Source organism: Hipposideros armiger, unplaced genomic scaffold, assembly GCF_001890085.2.
Source record: "Hipposideros armiger isolate ML-2016 unplaced genomic scaffold, ASM189008v1 scaffold_98, whole genome shotgun sequence".
NCBI lineage: Eukaryota > Metazoa > Chordata > Mammalia > Chiroptera > Hipposideridae > Hipposideros > Hipposideros armiger.
This window is the reverse complement of record NW_017731448.1, coordinates 4,008,626-4,024,138: the sequence shown is the minus strand read 5'-3', so window position 1 is coordinate 4,024,138 and position 15,513 is coordinate 4,008,626. Positions and strand designations below refer to the sequence as shown.

Genomic DNA, 15,513 nt, shown 5'->3' with positions numbered 1-15,513 from the left:
CGCCACTCAGCAGGCCCACGGTGACTTTTTTCTTTATGCAGCAAGTTATCTTTTTGTCACTCCAAAAAGTCAAAAGGAATAAACATGGGATGGATTCAAAGTATATTTTTCCATAGACCCATGATCTCTGATGCAGGAAAGGATATATAAATGGTAAGATCACTTCCTCTTAGGGTAACCCCAGGCTACTGAAATTCAGAAAAGAGGCCATGGAAAACCCTTCAATATCCAATCACCAAGGCAGCAATGCCTGTTTGGGGGCCTGCCTTCAGGTTGATATCTAAGGCTGGAGTGGGTTATATCCTGGTATTGTGTGTTCATGTCACTTGATGGGGAATAAGGTGAGGTATGTGTATGACAGAAGGGATAACACTGGGCTCACTCCCTGAATTTTGGTGTCCTCCAATTTCCACTTCATTTGGATTTAAAAAAAAAAAAAACTGAAGTAACAAGGTGAGGAAGGTACCTTAGTAGCCTATCCAGAAGCCATCCCTCACTTCATTACTAAAAGAATCCCAATTTTGCTCAGGGTAGCAATCTTCTCAACTAAAACTCTTTGATTCCCCAGACTCTCCTGCAACTGGGGGTGACCCAGGTCTGGACAATAATGTGTAGACAAAAGTCCCTGAGGAAGAATCTGTCCTGAAGAAAAAAGCAATGCTTCAGGGGGGGCGCCAACAAAAACGATGCCTTAAGACTCAATAGCCATCTGTACCTGTAAGAGTAAGATCCACAGCCCCTAAGGATGACAGCAAGGTAGAAGTAAGATCCCCAGTGATACTGTCCTGGACTGAATTTTCTTGGTAGCAGGAAAAAGAAGGAAAACAAACAAACAAACAGGCAAATACCATACTTGTTTAAGCCACTATTTCTCTGGTTTTCTCTTACAAAAACACACATTCTTAATTGACACATTCAAAGGGCAAGTATATCTAACTTTGACAGATCCTAAATCACAAAACCTTATCAGTTTATCCTTACAGCATCCCTCAGTGATGAGTATTATTATGCACATTTTGTAGATAAGGGAAATGAGGCTCCGAGAAGTTTGCTTATAGGTGGTAGATTGAGAATTCTAACCCAAGGATGATGGACTCCAAAGTCCAGGTCACTTTGATTTAGAAATTCAAATGGAACCACACTAGGCAGAGGCTTTACAGCACTAAGAAAACATTTTTAATTGAAGCCCAAAGTCCAAAGATATTTACTGATTAATGAGCTTCATAAAAAAATATAATTTCTCTGAAAAACCATGGGTAGTGCTGTGGTTGGTATCACCTTCTGAGGGGTTATTGTGTGCAGTTGCCTCATTTCTCTTTACGCTACACCATTAATTGTAAGCAGTTGAGAAAGCAGAACTCCAAAGACCAAAATCTTTATACTATAAATGAAGTAATAATTTTCAAAGAGAGTCATTTGATTTATATAATTAAAATGGCCTTCTTTGAAAAAATACATATATCCATATATATGCTATTCATTTGCTTGAGACTTTATTTTCAAGTGAGAATGGCCTACTTACACAACAGTGTGCTAGTTTAAAATGGGATCTAAAAGAACATTAATAATTATCTTTACCTTGGAGAAATATAAATGAAGTTAATTGATTTAGTGGTGGCTTTGGAATCACAGAGTTTCATTAAGGAATACAAGAACACCAGAATGAACCTCATACACATATTCAGAAACAATTAATTCAAAACAACTTCATATAAAGCTAAACAGGGAGATTTGCCAAAATGGAGATTACTAAATGGTGAGAAAGACAGGATTTTACAAAATAAAACAAAGTATAGCTTTCTTTAAATGCTTCATCAATAGACTCAATCGATTTAAATTCATATATATATATATAAAAGTCACTTTTTTCACAAGAACTATAGTTATTAAGATACTACAAAATATTAATATTAAACTTCTGAGCATCTTTAAATTAGAAAATACTCCCCAAGAAAACTACCCAAAAAAGAAATTAAGAAAAACAATCCCATTTATAAGACCATCAAAAAGAATAAAATACTTAGGAATAAATGTAGCTAAGGAGGTGAAAGACATATTCACTGAAAATTATAAAACACTAATGAAAGCAATTAAAGTAGACATAAATATGTGGAAAGACATCACATGTTTATGAGTTGGAAGAATTATTACTTTTTAAATGTCCATATGACCCAATACAATCCTTATCAAAATTCCAATGGCATTTTTTACAGAAATAGAAAAAACAGTCCTAAAATTCATGTGCAAACACAAAAAAGTCCCAAACAGCCAAAGCAATTTTGAGCAAGATTAAAGGTGGAAGCATCACACTTCCTGATTTCAAAATATGTTACAAATCTACAGTAATCAAAACAGTATGGTATTGACCTTAAAAACAGACATAGACCAATGGAACAGAATACAGAGTCTGGAAATAAACCCACGCATATATGGTAAATAGATCTTCAACAAGGATGCCAAGAGTACACAATGAGGAAAGGACAGTCTCTAAAAAATGGTGCTGGGAAAGCTGTGTATCCACATATAAAAGAATGATGTTGGACCTTTACCCTATACCATACATAAAAATTCACTCAAAACAGATTAAAGGCTTAAATATAAGATTGGAAACCATAAAACTCCTAGGAGAAAACATGGTAAGTAAGCTCCTTGACACAGGTCTTGGCAATGATTTTTTTTTTATATGACAACACAAGCATAGGCAACAAAAGCAAAAATAGACAAGTGGGACTACATCAAACTAAAAATCTTCTGCCCAGCATAGGAAACAATTAACAAATAAACAGGCAACTTATGAAATGGGAGAAAATATTCACAAACTATAAATATGATAAAGGGTTAATGTCCAAAATAAATAACTTCTACAACTCAATAGCAAAAAATACAAATAACCTGATTAAAATGGGCAAAGAAGACATACAAATTGCCAACAGGTATAGAAAAAGGTTTTCAAAATCACTACTAATAAGGGAAATGCAAGTCAAAATCACAATGAGATATCACTCCAAACTTGTTAGGATGGCTATTATCAAAAAAATAATAAGTATTAGTTAGGACATGGCTAAAACGGAGCCCATGTACACATTAGTGGGAATGTAAATTGATATAGCCACTATGGAAAACAGTATGCAGGTTTCCCCCCAAAATTAAAAATAGAACTACATCTGATCAACAATCCCACTTTGGGCACATAGCCAAAGGAAATAACATCACTATTTTAAAGAGATGCCTGCACTCCCACATTCACTGCAGCATTATTTACACTAGCCATGACATGAAAACAAACGTCCATTGATGAATGAATGGATAAAGAAANTTGCCCAGTGTATGCAAAACGGATGAACCTAGATTCTGAAAGGTGCTAACACTGCAAAATATGTGTAGGTTAAGAAGGCTGTGGATGGTCACTGTCATGGGGATACAGCCATGCGGCCAGTCTTATTGGTCCAGCAGAGAGTCCTCAGGAGACATCAGAAGACCAAGGCCTAGTCCAGCCCTAGGACCCCTGCCTGTGACCAGGAGCCATTCTCTTGTCCTCTCTGCACCTCAGTTCCTTTCTCTAAAATGAGAATAAAATAAAATTATCTACCCTGCCTACCTTGGAAGATTGTTTCAAAGATTAAATAAATGGGAGGACATGATTTAAAAAACATTAAGAAAAAATGCTACACAAGATGCTGTTACCATCACTGTTAATAAGGAAACTCAGAATGTTCCAGAACTGACTCCTATCTTGGCTGAACATCCTGACGTCACACCAAACATCCTTCGTGTCTGTTAGAAACAAGCTCCAGAACTTAGTGAGGGATCACGTGCTCTGAATGTGTTATGTGTACATTATACGAACCCCGGCTGAAAACCAAACCCTGGGAGCAAGACAATAGAAAAGGAATGAAAGCTTCACCAGAGCCGTGCAGGTGTGTGATGGTCCCTCCCATGCCAAGGACAGTTACCTGCTTTTCACTCATGGCCTGTTCGTACTCAGCCTGCACCACATCCAGCTCTGTTTGCTTGGCATCCAGCTCTTCCTGGGCCTTCTGGAGATCCTGCATGGCCAACACGTGGCGATTCTCCTGCACCACCAAGTTAGCCTGCACAGGATACACACAAGGTGATGCAATGGGCAACAAACCCTAACGCCAGCATTCCAGAGTCTAAAAAAACTCAACAGTGACTCCTGGTTANTGAACGCAAGTGTCAGAAAGACTCTCTATCCCAGACACTCAGAAAGGGGTGGGGAGAGAGGGAGCGTGAGGGGGGAGGACAGGTGTCTGGATTCTCAGCTTCCTTCCAGGTCTACGATTTCTATCAATATTATACAAAGTGGTAGGCCACAAAAAAACTTAGCAACATTTTTTTCTTATTGGGCAAGACTAAAGGCCCTAGAAACCATGGACTAACCCTTTGAATGGGCTTAAGAGAAGGGTTTCCCAGTCTCAGCACTACTGGTATTCAGGACTGGAGACGTCTCTGCTGTGGAGGGCTGGCTGTCCTGCGCACTGTAGGATGTTTAGCAGCTTCCCTCGCCTCTACTCATTTGATGCCAGTAGCACCTCTCCACCCTCCCCCACCACACGGGTTGTAATAAACAAAAATGTTCACTAGGAGCAAATCTGCCCCCAGGTGAGAGCCACTGCTTTACAATAACTTTATATTTGGCCTTCACACTTACCTGTTGGCCAGAGTTTGCACTTCCAAATGCTTCTCTCCATATATGAACTTATAGCCCTGAATAAAGGAGAGGTATGACTTGGGGGTCACATGGGTAGAACGTCGAAATCTCTGGAAATAATCAAAACACTTCTCAGCTACCCCATCCTGGAAGGAGCCCATGCACTGGACCACTTCCTTCTTGGTTCCCAAACTGCAGTCAATATCATAGGAAGAGAGGAAGTGTTCAGACACTAGAAAGAATAAAAAGATGACAGCATCTGAAATAGGAACGTGAATTACCATTGTAAAGGTTAATTGGCCGTTTTGAAAAGGCTTAGACATTTCTTAGGACTGCACACCATTTTTTTTAGTCCTACCTAGGCAGATATATGTCAGCATTTTTGGTCCCAGGCCTATGACATCAACAATTTTATTTTCCCCTTTATATACAAAACTATAACAGGCTTTAAGCCTATCATCATTCTTTGTGTTCTAACAGCTGCAGGTTCTGGTCAGCAGCTGGCCTGTTTTATGGTTTATATAAGGACAAAAGTGGTACAAATAACTCAGAAACCAGTGCCTACCTGGTACCCATACTTAACAATCCCATTTATTTTATTTTTTTTTAGTCAGAACCTGTCATTCCCTTAATTGCCCCAGGCTCTGCTCTGACTGCACTTGGTATGTGGAATGTTCACCATTAAATGTTTTTATGCCTGGGCCACCTTGTTGTTAAATGTAGCAGCTGGTATTTGCAGTCCATTCTAATTTATAGTATCCTTTAAAAATGTTTGGGTAAAAATCTCCTGTTGGAGACCTTTATCGTCCCACCAGTGCCAAACATGGTATCAATTCTAAGACAGCGTTTCCTATCATAAGAATAGGCCACAAAGTCAGAGCTAATCAGTCAGCACACACATAGTGTCAGCTGCACACGCACCATTGCAATGGTGCCATGGAGTAAAAGTATGACACTTGGTCTCAACCCAGAAGAATGCAAAAGGGTTTTGCATAACGCAGTTAAATATTATCACAACCATTTTTATGAATCTTAGAAAAAAATAGCCTATGGATTTGCTTAAAAAATACTTAAAATAGTGAATAATGTGCATAAGAGTTGCAAACATAAATATGGCCAATAAAAAGGGAAGGAAAGGGAAGGAATCAAGTGAATAAATCTATAAGGTGATAGTGGGCAAAGAAATTTAAAAAACGGTATTTTTTCACCATCAGTAATTGATCATTAAACTAAGTTCTCAGTGCAGTAATTGTAGGGCAGTATTTACATTTATGTAAATAATAGAGACCATTTATCAGCTTGGTTACAAATACAGTTTACCATATCCACTGAAAGGCAATAAATTACTATACTCAGAAGTCCTATTTCCTCATATGAGTTAAGCAGCCTCCATACAGAACAGTTTAAATTCCAGGAAGTTTAAATCTGGGCATTGGAAGCATAGGAACAGTTTTTACCTATGACAAATTTTTTGTAGGTACTAACCACAACAGCTGCAATATTCACTTAGAGCCAGACATGATACGAAGTGCTTTACTAGACATGCTGGGATATCTTCAAGGACGACCCCACTTCCTGAAAACTTCCTTGTGTTTACCATGTAATAAATACATTTTTTTGTATGTGAACAGAGAGTATCAGTAACGGTGACTTTTTTCTTTTTTTTTTTTTTNAAAAAAAAAAAAAGAATCTAATATGGTCCCATTTCAAGGACAAATAGTGTACATTCATTCCTTCCAGATCTTGAAAACCTTCCATCTTATTTGCATTTGCACCCCTCCTGCCAAAAGAAGATATCCAATGACCTTCTAATCAAAGCTGATGATCTTCTCTCCAAGGATTGAGAAGAATAAAAAAAAAAACATGGAATTTGATAATGAGGAATGTAACTACATAGCTTGAGAGGTTTGTTTCAATAGACTAGTAGTATTTGTGAAAGCTAGACAGCTGCAAGTAAAAATAATTTGTGGTAAAACACTAGAAATAGCAAATAGACCTTAATTTGAGATGCATGATTGTAAAAGAAAGGACAGATAATAGCAGCCAATGAAGAAAGTAGGGTCAAATTAAAGTTATATAATAAGAGCTAAACATGATTATTTCACTTTAGCTTTAGAAAGAGGAATTTAGCATTGAGATAGTAATTTGTTGTATCGATTTATGTAAACTGATGCCAAAATGTTGGAGTTTGGATGTACCTAGAACTTTCTTAGTATACACGGGTGATAACATATTTTAAGATTTCAAAAGCCCCCAAAAAGGCAATAAGATGGAGTCCAAACCAATTAATTAAAGAAATTGTGGAAAACCTCTCGCTCACACCCCATCACCTTATTCCAGTTACCACACATCTCTGCACTGATTACATAATGCAGAATATTTTAGTGGTAGAAAGCACTGAATTAGTAGGGTACTGAAAAATACTTTACAATATGAAGACAGATGGTAAGCCTTTTAAGTCTTGGGAAAACGTAGGTCTTTAAGCAAAATCTAAGATGCCAGATGCTCTCTTCCTATAATGCCATTAGGTATCACAAGTTCAATAAAGGTTTAGAAATTACTTTACACTATCATTGTCTTCTTTCTGTTGATCAGACACTCTCAATGATGCCAACATGCCTAAAAAGGGTGGGGAGAGGATGAGGATGGGGTCTTGAAGACATATCTGCACCCTCGTGTTCACTGCAGCATTATTCACAATAGCCAAGACATGGAAGCAACATGAATGTCTATCAATGGATGAACGGATAAAGAAAATGTTTTTTATATACAGAGGGCACCAAAAATATGTATATACATTTTAAGAAAGGAAAAAACTATTAAAATTGTAATACTCAATATATATCGATAACACAAGGTAAATACAAGTCACGTTTGACTTCTCCAATTACAGAGGTGATCAAAGTGGTTACCATCAGCATCCAGACACTTCTGATTACGGCGAACTACTGCTTGAGCAACGTTGACCATCTCTTAAAATGTGTATACATTTTTTTTGGCACCCATGGTATATAGTTCAGCCTTAAAAAAAGAAAGAACTCCTGCCATTTATGACGACATGAGTGGCCTTAGAGGACATTATGCTACATGAAATAAGCCTGCTCAAGCTCTGACATTAGTGAGCTATGTTAGATCAGTAGTTCTTTATTTGGATAATTCACCGATGAACTCAGAAAAGGGTGTATCTTACAAACCCACCCGATGTCCTCAAGGGATGAGTGAGGAAATGTTACTTTAGAAATGTTACTTTCCCAATGTCATAGAGCCTCTTGGTGACAGAGTGGAAATGAGAACCCAGGAATCCTGGTTGCCATGGTGTGACACTGCCCATCAATCATGAGTGAGGACATGAGATGTGAGGTAGCACATGCAAAATCTATAAGGGACCTAGTAACATCTCTAAGCACAAATATTACTTGAAGATGTTCCTGTGGAGAGAGCTTTGGTCTGAAGCTATAGAGTATTTCCTGTTGTTATTCATCTTTTCTTAGTCCTCCTCCTCGGACCTAAGCCTGACATCCATCCTCTCACACAGGTTTACCTGCAGGGCTGCTTCCGCTTCCTCTAAAGCTGGTTGGGCTGCTTCCAGTTTCTCTTCAGCAATGGCTTTATCTTTAGAGATGCCATCTACAATGGCTTGTGCTTTGTCCTTCACCTTCTGTACCTCAGCCTTGACTTTTTCAGCAGCCTGTGCCTTCATTGTCACTTCCTTTAAGAACTAATTCAATAGGAAACAAAAAATGCCTCGTCAAAAATTACCAAAGATCCAGCTGAAAAGGCACATTTTGCTTTGATTTGTTGATTACACTTTTCATACAGACAGTTACACTTACACAGTTTTCCTACACAGAGTTAAGAGTATTGTATCCTCATGGACATAAGTCATTTATACTCTCCCAGTTATAACTTAGTGATTGTGCATACATCATTATTGTGTGTGAACTGGGAAGTCAGAATGAAGGGGGTACACGTGTCAATGTCCACTCACCATGTCGGCTTTATCATTGGCCACTTGTAGCTCCTTTTCTTTCACTTCCAGTTCTTTGCTCAGGGCTGCGACAGACTCCGAAGCTTCTTTCAGCTTTTTCAATCCAGTATTCATTCTGAGATTGAAAATCCAAGGGAACAATGTTAAAGTTTGGGGTGCATGGCCACATTTTCAAAGTACTGGTCTACTAACATGAAGAGTAATGGCCATATTTGAAGAATGAGTGTATATATAAGTAGCAAATACAACAGGGCTTGAATAAAAAGGTACAGGTCTAGGCTGAAGACATGTGTGTGTGCTCCATACACAGCATGTGGCAAGAGAGAACCTGCTAAAACTACTCTGCGAGACACAAGGAACAACAGTGGGTCTAGAATCCACATCGTGCAGGAACCACGCTTAATGATATTCAGCTAAATGACCAGCGACTTCAAATGCTTGTAGCCCTATCATGGAGGAAGGAAAAGTGATAACTTCCATTGTTCAGAAGAGACCAACNTGATATATTGCTCACATTTTATATATAAAGAAAAATCTACAAATGAAAATATTAAATGGACAAGAGCCCTAAACAGACACTTAAGAAAAGAACTCCCAAGAGACTCATAAACCAATAAAAAAATTTTTCAGCATCAAATTCGTCATCAGGAAAACACAAATTAAACCTACAATAATAAGACTCTACTACAAACCCATCAGAATAGCTAAAAGCAGAAAATGATGACGATGTGGAGCAACTTACACACTGTTGGTGGGTGTGCAAACTGATAAAACTATTTTTGAAAACTCTCTAGCACTATCTACTACAGCTGATTAAATGTATAACCTAAGACCCAGAAATCCCACTCCTGAATATAAAGCCAACAGAAATGCAAATATGCCCACCAAATGACCTGTAGACCAATATTCATAGTAGCATTATTTATAATAACCAAGCACTAGTAACAATCCAAAAATTCATCAACAATGCAATGAACAAACAAATTGAAGCATATTACAGTGTTCACACTGATACAATCTCATGAGAAACAATGGTGACATTTTCAGGAATTCTGCAAACTGGTTATTAAACACAACCATTATTAAAAATTATGTAACTTACAATTAAATAAATTTTATTTAAAACAAAACTAACATATAGTCAAATAATATGTAGTATAATTCTTTTACTACATTTTACTATCTATGTTTTGAGGTCATTTACATCTATCGTACCTATATGGTAGAAGTACTATACTCATGTAATGGCATGCTACTGTATAACTCTTCCAAAGTCCACATTCAGCAACATCATTTTTGGAGCTTGAAATTGGCCACTGTGGGATGTTCAAACAATGAAAATGGGCAAACACCACAAATCAGAGCTTTTTTTTTTTCTTTTTTCTCCCCAGAGAACCAGTTGTTAAACATTTACTATGTACTACTGCATATTCATATACTGAAAAGCTATCATAGCAATGAAAAAAAATGAAATACTGTCCTGTGCAACAATAAGAATGAATATCGCACATGTTAAATTAAAGAGGTTGAAACAGAGGCGTTCCTATGATATGATTTCATATATGTAAATTCCAAAACACTCAAAACTATCAGTATAAAGGTCAGGATAATCAGTTATCTTAGGAGAAGTTACTGATTGGGTTGGCACATGAGAGATTTCTGGGGTCTTGAAATAAAACCCTTGCTCTTAATGTTCATTAACAGGTAAACATATATGTAAATATTTATCAAGCTATATACTTAAAAGATGTACATTTTATTATATGTAAACTCTATCTTATAATAAAACAATAATGCAAATTAATACTATTGATATTTGAAATGTATAATATACATTTATGTGTATATAATATATGTATATATGTATTACCTTTTTACAATGATTTTTTTTAACTCTGATTGAAATATGTCACTGATGATCCTTTCATACTCCTAAGATTTGTCAGAAAAAGCTCTAAAGCTTATAATGTCTTATATTTGAAAGGGAAAATTCTACTCTGAAAAAATACAACAAAATGTGTGTGTAGAATATTACTCAGCCTTAAAAAAGAATGAAATCCTGCCATTATATCAAAATGGATGGACCTAGAAGGCATTATGCTAAGTGAACTACGCCAGGCACAGAAAGATAAATACTGCACGATCTCACTTACATGTGGAATCTAATATAGTCAAACTCATAGAAGCAGAGAGTAGAATGGTGGTTGCCAGAGGCTGGGAGGGATAAATGGGGAGACTTTAGTCAAGGGGTACAAAGCATCAATTATGCATAATGAGTAAGTTCTGGGGACCTTATTACAGCAATATGGACATTGAATTGTACACTTGAAATTTGCTAAGAGGATAGGACTCAAGTGTTCTCATCACAAAAAGAAAAACAAAAGAAAATGGTGACTTTGTGAGATGATGGATATTTTAATTAGCTTCATAATGGTAATTATTTCACAATATAGACATATATCAAAACATCAAGTTGTACACTTTAAATATATACAACTTTTGCCAATTATACCCCAATAAAGATGAAAAAAAATTTAGTAAACAAAAATAAGTATGTCAAGTAAATTCTTTTTAGAAATGTATGCTATTAAACGACTCAGATACTCTAATAAAGCCTGGTCCCATCATAATTGAACTACCAACCTGTAAATTCTGTAAAAAGTTCCCTGCAGTCATCAGTTTTAAAGACTCCTGCCAGGAAGGAATTGTACAGCTTTTTTCCAGGTCAATTTTCACTGCGTTGACTTTCCTCTGAAACAGCAGCAGCACACAATCCATGATTCTCATGATGAGGTGCGGGGGACGGCCCAGTGTTCGGACAGTAGCGATGTCCGAAGGCTTGATGGTCTGAGGGAGGAAAGGAGGTTATCACCCAATCTCCGATGACAGAGTGCAGACAAACCTTTCATCTCTAAGTGCTATTGTTTCAACAGAGGAAGACAAGCATTTTTAAGTTAGATGTGGTCATGGGGGTTAGATGTGTATTTAATCTCAAAGAAACCCATGTCCCAAAAAGTTCAAATGTTTACAATTCAATCTGATGATGAGGAGAGAAATGTTAGTGAGCCAATAAAGAGCTGTGACTTCCCTAAAACTGTACAGACCACTTAGTGTCAGAAAGAAGAAGAGTGTATTCTGAAAGAAAAAGAAGAGTCAGCACTTATATAGATACCAGGGATTCTCAATCAGGAAAACTCCAGTATTTGCAGTGCTTTTTGTCTCATTAGTTATGTAGGTCAAGAATCTGCCTCTCTCTCTCTTAAGCAACTCTGACTTGTCACAGTGGACTGACACTAGCGGGTAGCCCCGGGGCTGACAGATTGAATAATTAGAGGTTTCTTAGCTGGGAACTGACCTTTAAAAGACAGAACTTGAGCAATAAGAATTTCACTAAGCTCTCAGAAAAGTTCTGTTCCATTTCTAGTACCGAGATTCTTATAGAGTAAATTATTTAATAGTTATATAGAGCCATTGTGGCCGATAATAAGTGTTCTATCTCTTAAACTCCTTATGAAATAAGCATTGGGAAAATATTAAATATAAGAATCTAATATGGGGCCGGCTGAGTGGCACGTTGGTTAAGAACTGGCTTGGGACGCCAGAGGGCCCCNTAATATATTAAGCGGAGTTGTCCAGCAGTAACTTGTACTCCGTCTTCTACTTCTCCCTATGCAATGAATATGTAGGAGCTATGTGACTTTGTTTACTTTTCCAACTGCCATGAGGAGGCACCTGACAAAATGAATGCTCCCAGGTGCCGGATGGTCCTAAGAATATAGGAGGGCAACCACAGAACAGACTTCTCAGAAAGAGAAGGGCAGGCTCTGGAATCAAGTACAAGATTCCCCTCCCTGACAGTGCTCTCTTCACTTCCTCCTGTAGGGGCCGGATTGTCCTGGGTCTGGGTGGAGGCTGAAATGCACCGAACACAGGGAAGAGGCTTCACTGTTCTTATATAAGCCTTGTTCAGAATGCCCACTACTTCCCACCGATTTCAGCTCATTTAAAAAAAATAATAACTACAACAAAATAAAAGCTATCCATCGTGAATTTAACTGTAATTCCCTTAAAGACTATATGTATACTTGCTCACTGGAAAATGTCTAAAGGAGGACCTGTACTTTTCATTCGACAAGGTGATTATAATTCAGTCAATATCACAATGGCCATTTTTGAGCCATGCTGGAGTCTTCAGTGGTCCCAGATCCACAATGTCAGACAGCACATCAATTATTTGCTCCAAAAGTCTCTGAGCCAAATGAGTCTCTTTTCTTTTAAGGTTGCCCTAGGACCCCAAAGGGCCTCTAGGACTGAATAAACGGCCCTGGTATGGTAATAATTTGAAAGAAAATGGGACTTGCAATTCAATCCCTATCTTCTTTCTATAGTTTTGATTATTTTTATCATGATTATTACATTCCCTGGGTAGTTTATCAATGTAAGTGAATTTCAGTTGATGGTTGAGAGAGATCAGACTCATACAAAAGCAGTAATCAACCAAGCCATAAGGTATGATTTTTGAGACATCAGTATCCTATTTTCAAAAATATACTTCCCTCTCCATCACTCCATCGACTGAAGACTGAGTGTCATTGATAGGGGGGTGGGGGGCGGGGAGGAGGACGGAGTAGGTACAGACGAAGCTGAGACATGCAATTACTCAAATGGAAACATAGGCATATTTTCAAAGCACATTAAATAACAAAAACATGATACTCAGTTTCTTTCCTGAGGGACACAGAAGAGGAGAAGAAATACTATGGCATGCCTTGCAACCAAGATCAGCTACCAATGTCTGTGTGTTGACCCTTCCTAATTCATAGGATTCTCTGGAATGAGATTTTAGATGTTATCAGGGGATTCTGTGTTATAGTTTTCTGTTTCCTTTTTTTCCAAGTTGGCATTGTGTAGGAAAAATACCCAGCAGCCCACATGGGCTTACTATCATTGTAGAGAGTCCATGCTTAAAGGCTCACACCATTCTGACCAGAGTAGGATTACAGAGAAGAAACATCTTGTACTTGGCCTTTCTAGCACTTGCTGTCCCCATGGACCTGAGTACAATAACACCAAAGGCTGAAAGTTCCTGTGCTGTGTGAAAAGACAAGACCAGCTGACCTAGTGACCCTTTGCAGGCATGCACCATGCAGTTCTACCTAGGAGGCTTACCTTCAGAGGCAACACCTCTCTGTTTATAGAAAAGAAGGAAGCCATGGCTTTGGTCCAGGAACAAAGGCCGGCTACATTCCCACACACGCGTTTAGCAGTTTCGATGTTGTAGTCTGCCATTTCAAAGTAAGGATTCAAAAATTCTATCACTTCTTCATTGATTGTGTCTTTTGGGAATTGCTATGGAAAAGGAGTAAAATTAAGTCAAAATACTTCTTCCCGTGAAGTCACATTCACATTATGCTCACAACGCCATTGAAACCATTGAACAACCAAAATAAATGAATGACTTCATATTGTATCAATATTTCAGGATATTAGGCAAAAGTCCTGATGGTGAAAGCAGAATAAGCCAGGGCAGCAAAGAAATCCAAGTATACTTCATCTTCCATTGACAGGAGATACCAACCCTAACTAAATTTTCTGGAATCCAAGGAAAAAGGAAATTGTTTTAATGATGAAACACTAATGTGGTTATTAGGATTTCCAAAGCAATAGAATTTTTATGTCCTTAATCCTACATAGGTGAATTACAAACTATAAAATCAACAATGGAAAACAAATACACACGGGTATGTTCAGCCTCAGGACATATATATATTTAGCAATTAGCAGCAACTAAATGCTTAATACATTCAGACAGAGGTTATATTAAACCTGCTTGAAATGTGAAGATAATAATTTGGACATTAGGCCTTGAGGGTGATGAATTAATTTTTAATCATAGAACTATCAAGAATATGACAGAACTGTTAACTTCTTCAGGGATAATAATTTTAAAATAATAGCAGAAAAGGAATTTTAAAATGCCTCCTTGCATCAAAAGAAAATAGTGAGCAAACAATAAACCTGGACCCTTTAAAAGTGGTGTTTGATCATCTAAAGGAGGATGATGAAATGTTTTCCGAATAGAAAACATTTAACACCTAAATAATTGAGTGAAACGAGCTTTTACAGGAGACACATACAGTAGGGTAGAACACAATCTCATTCAGACCTGTTTTAATGCAGGTTTCTTTGGTGAGACTTGGAAAAGAATGAAGCCAGAAGAAAAATCAGAATATCTGGGAACAATAGAAACGTGGTGGTGGCAAAAGGTAAATAGCAAGGGAGTTTCCAAGATAGATACCTGCTCTGCCACAAGATATGTAATTCCAGAGCCCAGAGTCACTTGCCAGGATTCTATTCAAAGTCCAGTTCCACTATCACATTTTTCTGTGAAAACATTTCGATTCTCCTCTGCCACCACTGCCATTTCCACTCACACAGAGTTAATCACCACCTTCTCTACATGCAAATATCGTGTTACTCCTTCGCAGAGCCACTTACATCACAGAGTCTCATAGTTTGATTTTCTGGGACAAGTCTGTGTGGCCACTCATTTCATAAGCTACTTATTGTCACGGCTGCTATAAGGTGCTCTAGCCACAGTAGCCACAGGGCAATGCTGAACTGAAAACGGCAGGAAAGGTAGTGCTAAAAGTATCGCTTGGGAAATGGATGTGGGTTGGGTATTCCTAATTAGTTGTCTCACGGCCTAAATATGAAGGATAAAACAATAAAACTTCTATAAGAAAACACAGAAGTATTTATTTTGCCTTAGAGATAGGCAAAGATTTCCTAAACAGGGCACAGAAAGCACTATTAACCTTTTCACTGCATTAATTGATTTTGAGTTTGATCT

At 37.6% G+C, this 15,513-nt stretch overlaps 1 protein-coding gene across 1 annotated transcript in view; it reads right to left on the bottom strand.

Annotated features, from left to right (window-relative positions):
• The window catches only part of DNAH5 (dynein axonemal heavy chain 5), a 212,920-nt gene that overhangs the window by 52,138 nt on the left and 145,269 nt on the right, over nucleotides 1–15,513 (bottom strand). Inside the window, exons 54-59 of the mRNA XM_019646195.1 lie at nucleotides 13,830–14,009; nucleotides 11,304–11,507; nucleotides 9,876–9,976; nucleotides 8,661–8,775; nucleotides 8,214–8,390; nucleotides 3,954–4,091 (exon numbers count right to left, since the gene is read on the bottom strand). Of these exons, the coding sequence (XP_019501740.1) occupies nucleotides 3,954–4,091; nucleotides 8,214–8,390; nucleotides 8,661–8,775; nucleotides 9,876–9,976; nucleotides 11,304–11,507; nucleotides 13,830–14,009 (915 nt within the window). The remainder of the gene's footprint in view (nucleotides 1–3,953; nucleotides 4,092–8,213; nucleotides 8,391–8,660; nucleotides 8,776–9,875; nucleotides 9,977–11,303; nucleotides 11,508–13,829; nucleotides 14,010–15,513) is intronic.